Genomic DNA, 21,258 nt, shown 5'->3' on the forward strand with positions numbered 1-21,258 from the left:
ATGATGATTTGAATAATATTACTTGAAACGAGGGGGTAATTTCAGCACAGTCAATGAGTTTTTTGTCACAGTATTTTGTACACTTTTGTCTTTTAGTGACTGCAGCTCATTGGTGTTCATTTTTGTGCCCAGTTGGCACAGGTTCCTCATATCTTTTTCGATGTATGGCCACCTTAACTCAAAGATCACTAGTGAGTTGACCTTTAGATTGAACTTAAAATTTGTCTCGACCGTGTTCTTTTATTAGTTTTCCAAGCCAAGAAAGTCCATTTATGTTTTTAATGGAGGAAAATAATACAGCAAACAAATGAGGGACCACCCCCTGCAATAGAATATTTATAAAGTGGAACTCCAGAAAACCTTTTTCTTTATATTAAATCATACAGTACAGGAAACAAGCAAAGTACTCAGACTCATACCTTCAGGTGTCTGGCAAAGCTTGAGGACATTCCGCATTGCTATGGAACCCAGACCCTGAAGACCACTTCAGGGTATGCTCACCGACAGGCATAGCCTGGAATTTATATAAAGTCCAGTGTTGTATTTAGGCACGGGTCACCCTGTAACTTGACTTTCGCTGTAAAAACTGTGGCTGTTTGAAATGGGTTCACTTCAGTGTACAGCCGTGGCCGAAAGGTTTGAGAAGAAAAAAAATATAACATTTTCAGTCTGTCGCCTCAGTTTTTAGGATTTGCATCTACTCCAGAAGGTTATGAAGAGTGATCAGTTGAATTGCAATGAATTGTGAAGTCACTCTTTGCCATGAAAATGAACTTAACCCCATAAAAACATTTCCACTGCATTTGTGAAGGCAGCTTTCTGGCCGCGTAAAGTCCAGCAAGTGCCAGGACCATCTCCTACAGTGGATTCGGCTGTGGAATCGGGGCATCACCAGTGCAGGGCTTGCTCAGGAATGGCAGCAGGCCGGTGTGAGTACGTATGCACACACAGTGAGAAGTATTTTGGAGGATGGCCTGGTGTCAAGAAGGGGAGCAGAGAAGCCACTTCTCTCCAGGAACACACATCAGGGCTGCTGCGCACAGAAGGTTTTTTTATCTTAATGCATAGAATGCCTTAAGATAATAAACCTTCTGCCTTTAGAACCACTTTAAGTCAATACTTGAACACCCATCGTCTTTACAATTAGAATAAGATTTAAATGTATTATTTTGCAATTTCAGCATATTTTATTTTTTATTATTTTTTACAGTACCAACAATGGAAAAGGCAGACAAAACAACTTATACAAAATATTTTAATGTCATCACCAAGTGTGCTGGGGAGAGCGCATTCAACTGAATCCTAAAAATCATTCCCACTTCATTAGTGTCAAATGAAGTATGTCAATTTTTTTTTCTGCTTATTTAGCCGTGTATAATGCCTCCCTGAGGCCATGGATAAAATACAACAGAACCTTATATGCCCACTAGGTTACCATTTGATGCAAATGACTAAAATTACTAGGTGCATGAAAAATGCCTTTAAACTATAGGCATAAAAAGACTATTAACTAAATTGAAAATTGAATGATGCATAAAAAAGGAATTTCGACTTACCTGTAAATTCTTTATCTTGTCGCACTGCACAAGACTCGTATTAGACCATGGGTTATATGCAGACTACATTCAAGTGATTGGACACTGGCAAAATTCTTGCTAGGGCCCCAACTAGAGCACACAATATAACTCCACCCACTAGGTGAGACACTACAGTTGTTTTTTAGCAAGCAATAAGGAGTGAATAGACACAGGAGGGGAGAAGCCTGTGTCCTGCACTGTACTACAAAATAAGGAATCTACAGGCAAGTCAAAATTCCTATTATATTAATCACATTGTACAGGACTTGCATTCACAGACTATGGGACATACTCAGGCAATAATCAGATGGGTGGGTAACATATCAAACAGAACTGCCAACAAGCCCACAAGAAATACATATATATATAAAAATCATCCAAATGACAACCTGAAGCACTTTAAACGTTGTGGCTGAATCTTGCATTAGCCTCAGATGAATGTATAAAACATACACCTGGGAGAATGTGTAAACAGAGCATCGGGTGGTAGACTTGGTGCCGGTTCACACTGGGGCAACACATCTTCCAGCGCAACTTTCCAAGGTAACTTGGAGATAACTTTAGCGCGACTTCATCGCTACTTGGAGCAACTTACAACGCGACTTCAAGTCGCCTCCAGGACAGGCGACTTTGCCAGTGGCCAATGACATAATAATCTGCTCTGTGGGAGGGAGGGTTTGCCTTAGAAAACTATTTTCACTTCCTGGAAAGTTGCTTCAGTTAAGACAGGGGATCCGACTTGGAGGCGATTTCCATTGAAATCAATGGGTACAAGTCGGAGCGACTTCAGTAGTGTGCATTAAGATGGCTCTCATTCACTTCCATGTCATTTTGTCAGGTCGCGGTAGTGTGAACCGACTCTTACAAATCAAGAAAGCCTGATGCTGAAAAGCCTAAGGAAGCAACAGCCTGGTGGAATAAGCCCTGACAGTGAAAGGAGAAACTCTGTCCCTAAAAGGTACAGGTCCTATAGAGAAGATCCACCTAGCAATGGTGGAGTAGGATGCAAGGTCACAGGCAGGACAAAGATTCAATCTTTCGAAAAAAGCCTGTGCCTGCCAAGTAGGCCCTGACAGACAATTTCCTTGTCAGGTGTTGGTGCGGGACATAAGGGAAGGAAAAACAAATGTCCTTATTAAGAACGAAAGAAACCACCTTAGGTAGGAAAGACAATTTTTATCTCAAAACCACTTTGACCTTGTGCAAAACAAGAAAGGGTTCTTCAGAGTAAAAAACTGCTAACTTAGAAAACACATCATAATAGCTACCATGAAGGCAGGGTGTGCATGGACAGAATATTGGAAACTGTCCGACATTTGGTCAGTGTGTACAGCTATCCAGCATAAGCCAATCTAACGACTGGCTTTTGTCAAAGGGCAGCCAAAGACTGCAAATGCTGATCAGTGTGGGGTGGGAGGGAGGAGAGGGGTCCCCCTGTCAGATCACAGAATACAAAAGCACAGCATGGAAGATTTGCTGCACTAACATTACCAGTGTTAGTTCAGCGATATATCTTTTTTTCCCAGTTTAGCCCACTGGGTTGAACAAAAGTAAAATAGGATTTTTGTACTCACCGTAAAATCCTTTTCTCTGAAGTTCATTGACGGACACAGCCCCTTTAATCTTGACCTTAGGGAACAAGGAGTTCGGATGCAGCATTGGAGGTCACTTACATCATGCGATGGGCAGAGCAGTGCGTGTCGGCATTATCGGCCGTGTACATTCCAGGCGTAGAAAACTGGCAAGCGGACTACCCAAGTCGTCAGATGCTGGACCAAGTGGAATGGTCGCTACATCCGGATGCATTTCGACTCCTTTGCCTAGCTCCTCAACGGAGGAGTTGCAACCTTAAACAGCCGTCTACAAAACCTTGTGGCCGAAGCCAGCATTCGCAGATGCGCTCACATCATCCTTGTAAAATTTTGTGAAAGTGTGAACGGACGACCAGGTCGCCGCCTGGGAAACGGACGATTGATGTCAGAAAGCCCAGGAGGCACCAATTGCCCTGGTTGAATGTGCCATGACAGGAAAGGAAAGGGAGGTGCCCGCTCCTTTAAAGGCATAAGCCTGAATCACATTCTGTCTAATCCACCGAGAAATGGTGGCCGACGAGACCGCCAGGCCTTTCTTCGGACCAGCCACCGATACAAACAGGGAATCCGACCTCCGACACAGAGCTGTTGCAGACAGGTACACCCACAGAGCCCGGACCAATGCAAAGCAACCTCTTTGGGATGCGACGGCCGAGGACACAAGGATGGAAGCACGATGTCCTCATTTCGATGAAAATCCAAAACAACCTTAGGAAGAAACGAAGGTTGCGGGCGTAGCACCTCCTTATCCTTGTGGAAGATCAAGTAGGGAGACTTGCAAGCCAAGGCCGCCAACTCAGAAACTCTCCTGGCAGATGCAATAGCCACCAGAAAGGCTACTTTTTGAGAGAGTGTCAATAGGGGGGGATCTCCCATAGTTTTCAGATGGTGGTTTCTGAAGTACTGAGAGCACCAGATTCAAATCCCACAGAGGCAGCGGTGGTCGAACCGGAGGGGCCACATGTCGAACCCCCCCGCACAAATGTACTCACCATAGAATGAGTCGCCAAAGGCCGCTGAAAAAAAAAAGAAAAAAAAAAGACAGCCAAGGTGATGCTTATGGCAAGTTTCTTATCCACTCCTCGCTGCAAAAACAGCAGGATCCTGGAAACCGAATATGTACGCAGACGCTACCCCATCTCCTCACACAGAAATGTAGGTCTTCCACATGCGATGATAAATCTTCTGAGAAGATGACTTCCACGCCCTCAGCATAGTGGAGATTACTGAATTCCCTTAGCACCTGATTTTCAACAGCCATGCCATTAAAGCCAGAGACTGAAAAGCAGGATGAAGTATAGGAGCTTGCGACATAAGGTCCTCTCGTATCGGCAGTCGCCAAGGAACATCGGTCCCACCATTCGTACTATGTCTGCGTACCTGGGATGCCAAGGCCAATCTGGGGCAATTAGAATCACTGGAATCCCCTCGGTCTCCACTCTGCGAAGCAGACGAGGTAGAAGTTTAAGCGGGGGGGGGGGGGGGGAGGCATATATAAGTCGATAATGCCACCATGGAGCCACTAACGCGTCTTCCCCGTCCGCCAAGGGATCTTTGGACCTGGCCACAAACCTCAGTACCTTTCTGATTAAGTCGAGAAGCCAGGAGATCCACAACTGGCATGCCCCATCTTAGACAAAGGAGTCTAAATACATCCGGATGTAGCGACCATTCCCCTTGGTCCAGCATCTGATGACTTAGGTAGTGCGCTTGCCAGTTTTCTACGCCCAGAATGTATACGGCCGATAGAGCTGGCACGCGCCGCTCTGCCCACCGCAGGATGTGAGCGCCCTCCAATGCTGCAGCCGAACTCCTTGTTCCCTAAGGTCAAGATTAAAGGGGCTGTGTCAGTCAATGAGCGAAAGAGAAATAACTTTACGCGTGTACCTAGCATAAGTTAATCCAAAGAAATATCTCTAAATTGGTTAAAAAGGGAAATCTCTGAAGTATAGCGAGCACCATATTGAGATCCCAAGGTAACACAGGTGGTCAAGCTGTGGGGATTCATATGAACAACTCCCTAAAGTCTTGTTAAGGGATTATGAGGCAAGAGGTTTTCTGGAATACAATGGATAAGACAAACCTATCCTTTCAGGTCACTCAAGATCACATGGTCAGGACCAGACTGAAGAAAAGCAAAAAAAAAATATATATGGCAAGAGGATTCGCAGGGACTCAACTTCCTGTCATTGTACCAGGCAAAATAAACCTTTCCGGTTCAACGATAAATCCTTGCAGAAGTTAACTTTCTTGTTCTGAGCAAGGTGGGTATAAGAGGTACAAGAGTTAGAAATACCCCCTTTAGCAGGGGTCTCCAAATATGGCCCTCCAATTGTTCAGGAACTATCATGACTATAAATGCCAGTTACACAATGCCTCATGGGATGTGTAATTCTAATAGCTAGAGGGCCTTGCCCTTTAGGATTTGGCATAACAGTAATGCCCTTAAAGCAAGCGACGGATAAACAAGATGGAATAGGGTGCCTTGGGCCAGGATGTCTGGTCTGTTTGGATGAGGTCAAAGCAAATCTACCAGAAGTTAAAAGTATGTGTACCACATCCTTTCAGGTCAATTTAGTGTGAACAGAATCACCAGAACCCTTACCTCTATTTTGTTTGGCAACAAAAGAAGGATCTTTGGAAAGGCATTAACAAGTTTGAATTGAGTCCAAGGAATCTCTAATCATCTAATGTGAATGCTAGAGGATCCCTGATCTCGGCTACCATTTTATTCAGCTTGTTGAACCTGGAGGCCAAGATCACCACACATCCCGTTCTCCACACTTTTGAAAAATCTCTGAATGCAGAGATAAATCCCCTGGATCTAAGTATTGAATATTTAGGAAGTCCACCTTCCATTGATCCACTATTATGTAGATGGATGAGGAAGCTGGAATGGGAGTTTACACCCAGGAGAGCATTAGACTTTTTTATTTTAGGGCAGTTTGATTTCTGGTGCTCTCTTCATGGTTTATTTAGCCCATCCCTGTGGCACTGACCAACGGTGTCTTGACTGGTTGACCTCTTTAAAAAAAAAAAAAAAAGAAGAGGTCCAACGTTGTAGATATAAATGGGATGGCTTTCAGAATCAGAATGTTAAATGGGAAGTTTCGATTCCTGTGGGAACCAAGACAGCCAGGGAATTGCAGACTCTTTTCCAACCCACAAGACTGGCATCTGTTGTCACCACAGTCCAGAGCAGATGAATGAATAACTTTTCCAAATATCTACTGCTGAGATTCCAGGAGAGACAATACAACCCCCTGTGTAACCAGCGTGTCTGGGAATCCCTTTATGGTCCCTGACCCCTTCACTTGTGCTATACATGGTACTCACTGCAGCCCAATAGAGAAGTAGGGGGAGTGTAGAAGGAAGGTCCCCCTTGTGTCCACACACCCCAGGTGTAGCCGGAAGCCTATTCCATCATTCACTGATTTCCAGACAATTTTTGAGAATATCTGCCCTGAACTTTGTCAGGGCATGTGCATCTCTGAGGAAGCAGCGTCCTAAAATGGCTGCTTCTCCCATCCCAAGCAAGTTAGGATCCGAGACAATGGCGGTCCAACCCAGGGCACTCCACATTGATGCTCGAGTTCCAGGGACCAACCCCTGTCTTTACCAAGATCTCATTCTGCCAACACAAGGAGGGGAAGAATTAAAAACACACAGAGAAGCATTGAGACACAATTTCTAATATGGAGAAAGTAAATGCTATGGGAGCTTAATTTTCCCACTAAGGGAGTATGAAAGCACCCATTGGGTTTACTCGCGACCCTGTAGACCAGATACTTGGACCTGTTCTCACTGGACATCACCTAAATACATCAGCAGAAAACTAGAGTGTTATGAAGTGGGTAGGGGTTTATTAGTGCACACTAAGCAACTATTTTGCCAGTGTCCAATCACCAAAAGGTAGTCTGCATGTAACTCATGGTCTAGGAATACAAACCCATTGTACTGTACTATACATTTAGACTAGGTTGTATGACTTAAAGCGGAGTTCCAGCCTTTTTTTATGTTTATTAAAAGTTAGCAGCTACAAAAAGCATAGCTGCTGGCTTTTAATAAATATACACTTACCTGCTCCACTGTCCAGCAACACGCTGCCCGGAGCTCCGCTCCTCTCCCCCCCTCTCAGACGGTGCCTCTATTCTAACTGGGGGCACCCTGCAGTGAAAGCTTTCGGCTTTACGGCCGGACACACACTGCGCATGTGCGAGCGGACCTGTGCTACCTGAGTGGACAGGTGATCGCCTGGGACGTGTCACGTGTCCCTGGGGATCGCCTACAGGGAGGGGCCGCCAAAAGGCAATATGACGTATCGCCTAAGCCGGGGGTGTCAAACTGGCGGCCCTCCAGCTGTTGCAAAACTACAAGTCCCATGAGGCATTGCAAGGCTAACAGTTACAAGCATGACTCTCACATGCAGAGGCATGATGGGACTTGTAGTTTCGGAATAGCTGGAGGGCCGCCAGTTTTACACCCCTGGCCTAAGCGGTCCCTGGGTGGAAGGAGGAAGTGGGACAGGAAGTCCCACTCCTACTGTAGCCACCACTCCCCCCCCCCCAAAAAAAAGACATGTCTAATGTGGCATGTAAGGGGGCGAGGAGTGGTTTAAGCAGAAGTTCCACTTTTGGGTGGAACTCCGCTTTAACTTGATAAAACTAGATAGACCTCCAAAGGGCTATGGATTATATTAACTGCAGACAGTACACACAGGAAGGAAGATCCAGAAAACACAAGTAAAGTGTGAGCCCACCACCTAGTAAAGGCTTATGCAGTAATAACCAATGAATCACTTACCTTCGTTTTTGCTTGGGTCTGAACTGCTGCTTGTTTGAATGGTGGGCTTTTTGTCTGTAAAATGTGGTGTAAAATTTGCATTTTGCTTTCAATATATATTCAATAAAAAAACTTCACCAGATTTTACAATTTGAGCATATCCCCACCCAAAAAATAAAATCAAGCCACAAAATTAAAGCAATTTCTTACCAATATTATTTGAAGCAATATTCTGCACATGTTTATCGACTCCCGAGCTTGGCATATCAGACATAAATGAGACATCTGCACTCATTGCTTTCTTCTTCGACTTCCTTTCTTTTTGATGCCAACCATCATAATCATCTTCATCCTCATCATCATCATCATCACTACTTTCACTCAAGTCATCAAAGCCAAAATATTTAATTCTATAGCTTGACTGCCCAAATGGCTTAGAACCTCCTTCCTCACTGCAGCCATCTTCTTGGTCATCAAAACCAAAGAACTCCAGTTTGGCATCTTTTTTGGACTTGGTATTGCCAGGACGAAATCGTGTGGATGTTTTTGCTGTTGCAAGATCGGCTTTCTTTCTAAGCCGCCCTGCTTCTCCTAAATCTGTTGAAGGACTTGCAGTTAACTCATCTATACCCCTTTCCATGCTATCCTGGATGGTAACATTACATACGGAGAGACAAGATGGATGCAGAACTGTATAATCTCTAGTCCGTCCAGTGGTTTTGGGCCCACTGCTTCTATTCACAGTGCTTGCTCTTTCTGTGGCATTGTTAGATTTGGCCATTGAATAGCTTGAGCCATCTAAAAGTCTGTCAAAATTGGAGGAACCTTGTGAAGATTTTGCCTTGGTAGCTCTACAATATGTCCTACAATTACCAAGTTTGACACCTTGCAGCACATCCTCACTAGTTTGCTCTTCGGGATCATACATTTGTTCTTTAGCAAGCTGACTGTCATCTTCAGCTTTGGGTTCAAAATGACTACCTTCATCCTCATCGGAAAGAAGGTTGGGAACAAACGAATTTTCTTGGGTCAGTTCATCCCAATCATACAGCAACAGATTCTGAGAGCTTTGGTTCTGCTCATTTTGTTCTAGAGAGTCTGACCCCCTTAGATAATCAGAATCCCAATCATGTGTCTCTGTGGCAAAACTAGAGATGAGTGGCTCCATAGGTAGCTTGCTGCTACTAGAGATGAGTGGCTCCATAGGTAGCTTGCTGCTGTTGTAGGAATTTGTAGACAAGCCTGAAGGTAACGTGCTTGAAGATTTTTTGCTGTCATTTTCAGTCTTTTTTGGAAAATAACTATTTTTGTCTTCTGTAAAACTATGCAGATTACCTAAAATAAGGGAAAACACAAACCGATAAGAAAAAAACGGAAATATATTTTTTTTCTTCCTAAAAGCAGACGTAAAAAACGTTAAGCTGAAATTCTCATTTAAATATACTGCTCAACATGTCCACTGTCAGACATTTATGCTTTTTTTGCAGACATTTAAAAACTATTTTAGGCCTGAAGATTAGTTTAGTTAAAACCCCCAAGCATTAGATACTTTCTGAAAGCAAAGAGCCTGGGGAAAAAAAACAAAAAGTAGGCCCAAATTAGTACATCACACAATATTAATATATTATCTAGTGCAAGTTTGTAGCTCTGTAGAAGCAGTTGGGTAGCTGTACAGTGTCCAATCACTTCCACTTGAGTGTCAACTGTTGGCTTCTCAGATATACACACACCCGACTGCTTTAACTGGGAATGTGTACCCCCACTGTTGCCCATGGGACATATTTCTGTGGCAGCAGAAGGGATAAATAGCCATAAATTCAGTTTGTAAGCAGATATTACATTGCTGATATAGCGGTGACTAATTACTGCAAAAAGGACACAAGGCAGGGCTCGACAGGCCCCTACCAGCATATCCACTATCGGAGTAGCATGAAAATGTGCAGCTCATGAGATTCTGTAACCTTGCAGCTACTGTGCATGTGTCGGATCAGTGAACCATTCAGGGGAACCAGCATGCATGCATCCCCCAAAGCCACCCATTGGGAAAGTCACCTCACCAAGCAGAACTGTACCGACCCCTAAACAAATTACAGTGCCTTGATATAGTATTCATACCCCTTGAAGCATTCTTCCGTTAGAGAGTGTGCCTTTACTGGGAAAGATGAAACTTGGCCGTTTAATCTAGGGTTGTACCGATACCGATACTAGTTTTGGTACCGACACCGAGCATTTGCGCAAGTACTTGTAGTCGCGCAAATGTTGCCGATACCTTTGCCGATACGTGGAAAAAAGAAATGTTCCTGGACTGCCGCACTCTGATAGGCGATCTATTGAAACAAAATAAACAAAGGATAAAATCCAAAGCTGTATAACATCCAAAAATTCATGCAACACTGCAATCAATGGTAGAAAGTGAACATAGGGGACAAAAAAGCTAACATGTTTCACATCATGGATAGATGCTTAGTCATAGCTGGGTTGTGTGAGGATCTGAAAGGATTTAAATAGAAAATATTGAATGCATCCAAACCAATTAAAGCTGGTCTGCACAGCATTAGAAAATTAGATACCTGATTGAAACTGACACAACCCATGGTCAGAACCAGGGCTGTGGAGTCGGTAGATAAATGTTCCGACTCCTCAGTTTTATGTACTTCCGACTCCGACTCCTCTGTATTAATATGCGAATGTATTTTATACATTCCTTGAGGGAAAGAAACGTAACCTACCACAGGACTACTGGCTGGGAAGCCAACAGTCTACTGTATTGCACAGTTTAAGCAAAAGACAAACACAATGAAAACAATCAAGTGGCTGGATAGTAGCAGCAGGCATAAACACCAGGAACAGGATCTTTACCAGTTCAAAAATACAAACCACATTATTTGGTTGTTTTAGAACAAAAACAAAGCTTATCTGTAGGGTTAGGGTTATCTGTAAAACCTAGAAATGGTTTATACTAATCTTGAAATGTAGTTATAGGCTTAGCAAATGCAAATCAATTCAATGTAGAGTTCTAAGGAAGAGAATTGCCTCTGCCAGATCCTCTTTCATAGAGGCTCTTAAAGCGGATGTGCCATGGGAAAAAAATATTAAAAGCCAGCAGCTACAAATACTGCAGCTGCTGACTTTTAATATTAGGACACTTACCTGTCCTGGAGTCCAGCGCCGATCGCAGCAGAGGACGAGCGATCGCTCGTCTCTCTGCTGCTCCCCCCGCCATCCACGCTGAGGGAACCAGGAAGTGAAGCACTGCGGCTTCACTGCCCGGTTCCCTACGGCGCATGCGCGAGTCGCGCTGCGCCCACCGATTGGCTCACACGCTGTGTGCTGGGAGCCGAGTGTTCCCAGCACACAACGGGCGACAGACGGGAAGTCAGAAAAACCCGTCTTTTGCCCGTAGCGTGTGGCCGGAAGTGGGTGCAAATACCTGTCTTTAGACAGGTATCTGCACCTCCCTCCCCCCTGAAAGGTGTCAAATGTGACACCGGAGGGGGGGAGGGTTCCGATCAGCGGGACTTCACTTTAGGGTGGAGAACCGCTTTAAGTCAGACTTTATTATTTTTAGGGCTGAAAATAATCTTTCGACACTGACTTGGGTGGGTGGCATTGCCGTGACTATTCTGGCCACATCACTAACGATCTCTGGATAAACAAGGATGGCTTCTTCAACAGTAAGTTTTGATGAGCGATCATACTTTTCAACTTCTTTTAGTGCTTTATAAAACTCCTGTTGGAATTTTTTTATTTGGACACTTACTGGTTCTCTAACATGCGTTCCCTGTAAAAGCAGAACACAACATTATGGAAAGTATAAGTATTGCAGCTCCTAATTGTGCGTTGCGTGCCATATAGTGAAGCACATGAAAAGCATGCTTCTTCACGGTCACCTAACGTGTTCGTTTTGCGGTTACGTGAGGCACTGCATGCATTGGTCTTTATTCTTACAGTAGAGAAGTCATTAATTATAACTTTTTGTGAATTGGGACATTTAAACTTGTTTTTTTTTTTTTTTTATTCCAATCTAAATTTAGTAGGAGTCGGAGTCGGTGCATTGTTTGCTGACTCCGACTCCAGGTACCCAAAATTTCCCCCGACTCCGACTCCACAGCCCTGGTCAGAACAGCATCTGCACAATCAAAAACACACATGTGTATGTGACATTCTAACCTAAAACACATTTTATGATATAGACTTTATAATTGTATGTGAAAACAAACAAAGAAATGCAATAAATGAATATATATATATATATATATATATATATATATATATATATATATATATATATATATATATATATATATATATACTGCAAAGGTAAAGTGCTATTAAATATAAATGAAAACCGATATGAATGATATTGTGGTAATAAAATGTGGAGATTATGTGTGAATGTGGAGTTGTTCATAAATACGGTACTGATCTGTGTTGGAAATAAAACATAATGAATTGTTGATATGCAAGTTCGCAAAAGCGGCAATAAATATGAATATAAACGTTTATTTATATAGTTATAAAAACACGGTCCAACATTAAGTGAAATTAAATGGAATTAGATTAAATTAAATACAATTTAAAATTAAGATCAGACCCATGTAGTGCAATGAATTAAATTAAATATTTGTTTAATTTATGTGCAGACAAATATGTTCAATGTTTGTATAATATAGTCATGCCCATGATGTAATATGGGCAAACCCCGACAAGCATGACGAGTATGCATGAAGAGAAATTATTTATAAACAAAAACATAATATAATAAGTTGCTAAAATTTGTATAAATTAATACACTAAAGTTGTTATAATTACTACCAACAACACTTGTCATATAAACTAATACATTGCATCTAAAAGAAATATAAAGAAAAATGTCATTAACATAAATCTATGGACAGCAAAGGAATATATGGAATAAAATGACAAGTGTGATGTGGGTCGAGCCCTAAACACTGAATGTTAAATATTAAAGGAGGTTATCTACGTGGTGTAAATGTGTATTTTATAACCAAAAAAAGGTCTGTTTTGATTTATTTCATCCCAAACAAAGGGAGTATATATAAACCAAATATAAGTCTTGGAACAAGAAAATTTGTGTGCATTCAAAGAAAAGTATAATGCAAACAATATATAATCAATATTTGAATGAGGATGGTGGAAATTACTAAAAAAAAAGTGATACATCCCACTCAAAATGTAATCCTGAGGGGCATTTTTATTAGTAATTTCCACCATCCTCATTCATATATTGATTATATATTGTTTGCATTATACTTTTCTTTGAATGCACACACATTTTCTTGTTCCAGGATTAGTTTCAGAACGTATATTTGGTTTATATATACTCCCTTTGTTTGGGATGAAATAAATCAAAACGGACCTTTTTTTGGTTATAAAATAAAAATTCACACCGCGTAGATACGTCCTTTAACATTCAGTGTTTAGGGCTCGACCCACATCACACTTCATTTTATTCCATATATTCCTTTGCTGTCCATAGATTTATGTTAATGACATTTTTCTTTATATTTCTTTTAGATGCAATGGATTCGTTTATATGACAAGTGTTGTTGGTAGTAATTATTATTATAACAACTTAAAGCGGATGTGCCACGGGAACAAAATATTAAAAGTCAGCAGCTACAAATACTGCAGCTGCTGACTTTTAATATTAGGACACTTACCTGTCCTGGAGTCCAGCGCCGATCGCAGCAGAGCACGAGCGATCGCTCGTCACTCTGCTGCTCCCCCCGCCATCCACGCTGAGGGAACCAGGAAGTGAAGCGCTGCGGCTTCACTGCCCGGTTCCCTACGGCGCATGCGCGAGTCGCGCTGCGCCCGCCGATTGGCTCACACGCTGTGTGCTGGGAGCCGAGTGTTCCCAGCACACAACGGGCGACAGACGGGATGTGACGGAATGCCCGTCTTTCGCCCGTATCGTGTGGCCGGAAGTGGGTGCAAATACCTGTCTTTAGACAGGTGTCTGCACCCCCCTCCCCCCTGAAAGGTGTCAAAAGTGACACCGGAGGGGGGGAGGGTTCCGATCAGCGGGACTCCACTTTAGGGTGGAGGACCGCTTTAAGTATATTCATTTATACAAATTTTAGAAACTTATATTATGTTTTTGTTTATAAATAATTTCTCTTCATGCATACTCGTCATGCTTGTCGGGGTTTGCCCATATTACATCATGGGCATGACTATATTATACAAACATTGAACATATTTGTCTGCACATATATAAATATTTAATTTATTGCACTACATGGGTCCGATCTTAATTTAAAATTTAAATTTAATTCCATTTAATTTCACTTAATGTTGGACCGTGTTTTTAGAACTATATAAATACACGTTTATATTCATATCTTTATTGCAGTTTTTGCGCACTTGCATATCAACAATTCATTGTTGTCATGTTTTATTTCCAACACAGATCAGCACCGTATTTATGAACAACTTCACATTCACACATAGTCTCCACATTTTATTACCACGATATCATTCATATCGGTTTTCATTTATATTTATTTAATAGCACTTTACCTTTGCAGTATATTTATATATATTTATTCATTTATTGCATTTCTTTGTACGTTTTCACATACACTTATAAAGTTTATATCATAAAATGTGTTTTAGGTTAGAATGTCACAATACGTGCGTTTTTGTTTTTGATTGTGCAGATGCTGTTCTGACCATGGGTTGTGTCAGTTTCAATCAGGTATCTAATTTTCTAATGCTGTGCATTCAAAGTTTTCTATTTAAATCCTTTCAGATCCTCACACAACCCAGCTATGACTAAGCATCTATCCATGATGTAAAACATGTTAGCTTTTTTGTCCCCTATGTCCACTTTCTACCATTGATTGCAGTGTTGCATGAACTTTTGGATGTTATACAGCTTTGGATTTTATCCTTTGTTCATTTTGTTTCAATAAATCGCCTATCAGAGTGCGGCAGTCCAGGAACATTTCTTTTTTCACGGATCAGCGCAGAGTCTGCACCTGTCAGTACTACAGGGCGGGAGCACAGGATAGGTCGCAGGGCTTGGAGCGGTACTCTTTTCCAACCTTTGCCGATACCTGGACCGGCGGGCGGAGTCAGCGACTGGAGGGCGGAGAGGGGCGGAGTCAGGTCCACAGGCAGGTAAGGGGGCGCAGCCGCATCATTATCCCATCTGCGACCGGAGCTGCCACATTCGTTAAATGAAGGGACGCTCCGTTTTGCCGGCGGATAAGGACTCCCGTGTACTGCGCAGGACCCCAGTGTACTGCGCAGTACAAACCTTTTCAGAGCCGCCGAAAATGTAGAGCCGAATGTCAGCTCTACATGGCGCCTGCGCAATGACAATGCTATCTTGGTACACCCTGCACTCAGCCACAGTATGCCAGCAGCGGACATCTTGTTAGACCCAGTCCTCTACTGCCAGCCATTAATAAATGCTCAGTGCCATCCATCAGTGCCCATCCAGCACCACTGCCAGCCATCAGTCAGTGCCACCTATCAGTGCCAGCTTTCAGTTTGCCGCCTATCCATGTCCATCAGTGCATGTCACCTTTGAGCAGTGCCCAGCCATCAGTGCATGCCACCTTTGCGCGGTGCCCAGTGCGTGCCACCCATCAGTGCCCAGCTATCAGTGTGTGCCATTTATCAGTGCTCAGTGATGCATAATCAGTGCCACCTAATACTATCACTGCCCAACAGTCCTGCATATTAGGGCCTCCTCATCCGTGCCACTTATCAGTGCTCATCACTCAGTGCTTTTTATCAGTGCCACCCATCAGTAATGCTTAATCAGTGCCACCTATCAGTGCTGCATATCAGTGCCACCTAATCCTATAAGTGTCCAACAGTTTTATTCTTTTATGTCTTGAGTTAGAGTTCTTCATAAATATCAAGAAGATATCATTAGTCTGTATTGTGGTTTGAAAACTGTCACATGGCGTTAGAAAAAAGTATTGGTAATCGGTATCGGCAAGTACAATAAAAACAGTATCGGTACTTGTACTCAGTCCTAAAAAAAATGGTATCGGGACAACCCTACTGTAAACCATACGCTTGAACAATCATCTGGCAAATCCATTGAGAAATAGTTGACTTAGAAGCTGCCTGCCCCTTCTTGGGACCTTCTGGCAATATAAACAAAACATCAGTCTTCCACAACCGAAACGACAATCTCTTGAGACTGGATTTGGAAAAAAAGTAGAATAATATCCTGATTCAGATGAAAACTGGTCACAAAACCGCTCTCTTTCTTGGTGCAAGATCAAATAAGGTTCTTTACAGGACAGAGCCGCCAACTCTGACACCCTCTTCGCCGATATTGGATTGGTGTGATTGGGCAGTTTCCAGAACAGACAAGGTACTCCAGTCCTTAGAGTATTTAAAAGAAGAGAAAGGAAACTGAGCAGGCAGTTGCTTACTCAATATAGAATATGACTTTTTGGAGATATGTCTGTTATCAGGTGAGCATATACAACACAAAAGTTTAAGAAAGTACAAAATGTATTAATATAATAAAATAAAATGACAAAATAAAATGACAGTCATAAAAACACTTAGGCTATTGATGAATGCGGATTACACGATTACTAGATGATACTGATGCTGGAAACCAACATGTTTCGCAATTTTGCGTCGTCAGGGAGCCGCATCCATCTATCTTTGTATCTGATCATACAAAACAGAGTACATGTCATTAGTATAGATCTGCGTTCACACTTTGTCATCATTATTCAATTCATTGCATTTCGAACAATTTCATATGTTTAAGCTCACCTAGTCTAAGGGGTTCTGGAGAGAGTCTCTCAGACTAGGTGAGCATTAACATATGAAATTGTTAGAAACGCAATGAATTGAATAATGATGACAAAGTGTGAATGCAGATCTATACTAATGACATGTTAAGCATTCATCAATGGCCCAAGTGTTTTTTTGACTATGTCATTTTATTTTATTATAATATTAATACATTTTGTACTTTCTTAAACTTTTGTGTTGTATATGCCAGGGTTCGACAAATTCCGGGAGCCAGGTCGCCGTTGCGCCTAGAATGATCAACCCGTCGCCCGGGGCAGCAGAGCTGGGGGTATCATGTGCGCGTCAGACGCCCCCCCCCCCCCGCAATCTCGTAGTGCTGCGATGGCCGCTAATTGAGGCCACGGCTTTGCGGCCTATGCTTCCTAGGGGACTGGAGCGAGCGGGGGGTGGGCCGCCCCGGGTGACACCCACTGGGGGGGTGTCAGGCCGGCGGCGCCCCTCCCGCGACTAAAGACAGTGCCGCGGGTTAAGGCAGCGGCAGCATGGTGCGGTCACGTCCTGTTGAGCCCGAGGTAGTGGCTTTGCAGAGGGTATTGCGAGCTGCACCCGAGCCAGTCGGCACACCCGGGACCCGGCGCAACCATCACATTTTGTCGTCTCCGTGGCTCTGATCAGTCTCTGCAGTGGCTTTCATAGCCAAGCAGAGAGTGAAGCTGCCTCCCCTCCTCCGTTATGTCTACACAGTGCTGTGCATGCAGGAGGAGGGGGAGGCGGCTTCACTCTCTGTTAGGCTGTGACAGCGGCTGCCGAGACTGATCAGAGCCAAGAGTCCACGCTACCACGGAGAGAATGGGATCATCGTGGCGCCGGGTCCCGGGTCTGCCGACTGGCTCAGGTGCGGCTCGTATTACCCCAACCCAGCAAAGCCACTACCTCGTTCTCTTCATGTGTGGTCTGAAGGGAAGGGTCTGTCATGGTGCCGGGTGCCAGTGTGCTGACTGGTTCAGATGCAAAACCCCCCTGCAAAGCCACTACTACTATACTGTGGGGGGGTCTGTACTGTATGGGGTTGTCCGTACTGTATGGGGTTGTTTGTATTGCTAGGGGGGGTCTGTGCACTGTAGCCAGGGGTCTGTACTGTAGGGTCCAGAGGTGCAGGGTGCTGTGTAATGTAAAGGGGTCTAGAGGTGCAGGGTGCTGTGTAAAGGGGTCCAGGGGTGTTCGGTCTGCGCGCGAGCTTGGCGGGACGGGGGCCCGTTTTCTGGCTCCTAGACTCCAAGCAAATGCTCATCTCCACTGTGCAGTTAATTTTGCACAGAGAGGCCCCGATCGTCCTCTTCTGGGGTCCCACGGCGGCTCTTGCAGCTCCTCCCCACAAGAGCTAACCCCCTCTGGGAAGCGTTCTCCCGAGGGGGTTACCTTGCGGGCGTGCTCCCGTGTGATTCACTTGGCGGCCATAGCCACCAAGTGTATGACTTGGCTCTGCCCCCGGCGCGCTGCGCCATTGATTTGATTGACAGTAGCGGGAGCCAATGGCTGCGCTGCTATCAATCTAGCCGGACAAGCCGTTTTGGAAAGCGACCCGGGAACGAGCCCACGAAAGTTCGGGGCTCAGGTAAGCAAAACAGGGGCGGGGTGAGAGTACAAGATGTTTTTTCGCCTTAAAGTATAGGATGCAATAAGGTGAAAAAACACAAAGCTTTACAACCACTTTAAGGCCAGTCCTGGTTTCATGTCCTCATTGTTCGTTTTTGCTCTGATGTTGCTGTAATTCTGCTCTGTTCTGGGCACTTCCTGGTTGTCTGTTTCCTTTGGACCACAGTACCGGGAGCTTTTAGTTTCGTTTTCAAACCCTCACTTCTCTATGGCTCTATACAGCACAGAGGCAGCATAACATGCAAAAACTGAAACTTCATTATATGATTGTTTATCTATTTTTAATCGTTTTTAAAAGGAATCAGTCAGTTAACTATTATGTCTCTATACCCTGTAAACAGTCATTTGAGCAAAAAAAAAAGTTTTCCTTTACAACTCCTTTAAGGAAAATCTATCAACAGACATGTCCTCTGGGAAGCTCACAAGGCCCATATACGTGGCAAACTCATAGAACTGGGTTCTAGGAAAAAGAACGCATCTGCAGTCACAGCTCATCCAGGACATTGGCGCCCAAGGGAAGACCCACAAAACTTATACAGTTATTGCCCAATTTCCTTATTGAACTTGGATGCCAAATTGTACGCTAAAGCGATCGTGCTCCAGCTCATGCCCCTGGTTCCCCAGTGGATATCACGGGACCAAACTGGGTTCATCCCAGGCAGGGAGGCCCGAGACAATTCTCCAAGAACTTTGTCCCTGACCTCCTATGTGCGTAGGTTCTCCCAGCCCACTCTTATCTACTGATGCTGAGAAAACATTTGATAGGATGGACTGGGAGTATCCGATGTCAACGTTATCACTTCTTGATGTAGGCCCATCCATGCTAGCGAGAATCTCCGTAGGCGACATTTAAAAAATTCTACAGGTTGCATGTTTTGAGTTACAGAGGAGGTCTAGGGCTAGAATTATTTCTCTCGCTCTACCAATCGAGGCGATACCTCACGTGTGGTTTGAACACCGCTTTCATATGCAGGCACTACTCATGTATGCGTTCGCGTCTGCGTTCGCGTTTCTGGCTTTTGACTTTTTTAGCTGGCTCCTAGATTCCAAGCAAATTTGTCAAACCCTGCCTTATAAGATACCTCCAGGGTTCTTGAAAAATATTGACATTAGTATGCATGTATGGAATCACAAGCTCTCCAAAACTGCTAGTAAATGGCTTATTAAACCGAGAAAAAAAAAAAGGGGGGGGGGGCCCTAGCGCTGCCAGGTTTTAAAAGTTACATTCTAGAAATTATATTGAACAGGATATCATTGGAATTACCAGAAGGAATCCAACACTATGGGTACAATTAGAAATGGACTCGAGCGGGGTAGACCTATTCCCCCTGACCTGGATACCCAGTAAATTCCGCAAATAGGCCCCATCTGCCTCACCACTTACCAAGTCCTTCTTGGCGATATGGGACTCACTAGGGAAAAACACAGAAATGGCTTCACAATTTTCCGATAATGCAACTAACTGGTCATGACAATATCCCTCCAGGATACCTCGACTCCAGATTCAGCGACGATCTCTACGTCCCCAATCCTACTACATCAAGTGGCAATGGCTAAGGGTATGTTACCTATAGCCACACTTTTAACAACCACAACAAATCTCATTCATGGACATACCATCAACTTTAAAAAATGTGTCAAATCTCTACCACTGCGATCCCTGTCGGATCTAACCCCCAGTGGAGAAACTATTTAAATGGATGACCAACCACCCAGAAAACCCATCTAATACCCCAACTTCTGTGTCTCAGCCCACATTCCTTGCTACACGGGAACAAGATCTTCAAAGCCCACTCTCAGAAACACAACACTGTACGATACTTCAACTAACCCACATCTCCTCCATATCCTCTAAAGCAGCAGAGGTAAACTACAAAATGCTGGCAAAGGTGGCACTACACTCCTCCCCCTTATGTCGCTATGCCATCTCCATTTCTCGCTACTCTCCCACTGTTCTACAGTTTCCTAAATTTAGTTTTTTTTTGCAATGTGGTACGTCAAACCCTCATAAAAGGCACTCAATTCTGAATGTGGCTCCACACCTAATCCAGAGAGTTACGCTGGGCTCCGGCCTGACTGGCCCCTAACCAGAAATGTTAAGTGTACCTATTCTGATCCCACAAGCGGTCCCCGCTGCATGCTGTGATGTACACCTATTGTGTTGGCATATTAGGAAAATGTACCCGTTTTTCATTGTAAACTGTTCTATACCTTACAATAATATTTTTTTATTAAACAAAATGCATACTCCGATTCCACTTCCTCACTTTTGGACAGCGGGATCACCTTCCTACCCCCTTTCTCAGCCTCTTCATATACCCACCTTCTCCCTACCTCCCCCTCTCTCTTTTAATATATTGTTTAATATATTCTTTGTTATTCAACCACCCTACTGTGATATCGCATATTAGGTTGCTAAATATACCTCACAAAAGAACGCAACTGTTACGTCACCTTACGCCAGAACGCTGCCTATTGCATATCTCCAACTACTCATTAAGCAAATTACAAAAAATCTGTAGTAGTAGTGCAACATATGCCAAATGCAGCAAACGCAATTATCCCCGGACACTGGAAAATCACTTATGTACCCACGGTGGCAGAATGGCTACTTGCTAAACTCCATATATAAAATGGAAGAGACAGAGGCTATGGCCTCTGAAAACACTGAGAAATTCAACAAACTATGGAGATCATGGTTTCTTTTTAAAGGGGTGTTCCAGCCTGTCTTTAAGTTTATTAGATGTCAGCAGCTACATAAAGTGTAGCTGCTGGCTTTTAATAAAAAGACACTTACCTGCTCCACGGTTCCAGCAACGCGCCGGCCGGGGCTCCGCTCCTCGCCCCCCCTCGCTGGCCGGCGTCTTCATTCCTAGTGTGGGCACCCG

At 43.7% G+C, this 21,258-nt stretch overlaps 1 protein-coding gene across 2 annotated transcripts in view; it reads right to left on the bottom strand.

The window, feature by feature from the left end:
• Positions 1-21,258, bottom strand: part of WAPL (WAPL cohesin release factor) — a 162,392-nt gene that overhangs the window by 99,318 nt on the left and 41,816 nt on the right. Inside the window, exons 3-4 of one of the 2 annotated variants that reach the window (XM_040320515.1) lie at positions 8,162-9,286; positions 7,973-8,026 (exon numbers count right to left, since the gene is read on the bottom strand). In XM_040320515.1, the coding sequence (XP_040176449.1) occupies positions 7,973-8,026; positions 8,162-9,286 (1,179 nt within the window). The remainder of the gene's footprint in view (positions 1-7,972; positions 8,027-8,161; positions 9,287-21,258) is intronic. The other variant, XM_040320516.1, reaches the window with a different exon arrangement.

The sequence above is a fragment of the Rana temporaria genome, chromosome 8 (assembly GCF_905171775.1).
Source record: "Rana temporaria chromosome 8, aRanTem1.1, whole genome shotgun sequence".
NCBI classification, from domain to species: domain Eukaryota; kingdom Metazoa; phylum Chordata; class Amphibia; order Anura; family Ranidae; genus Rana; species Rana temporaria.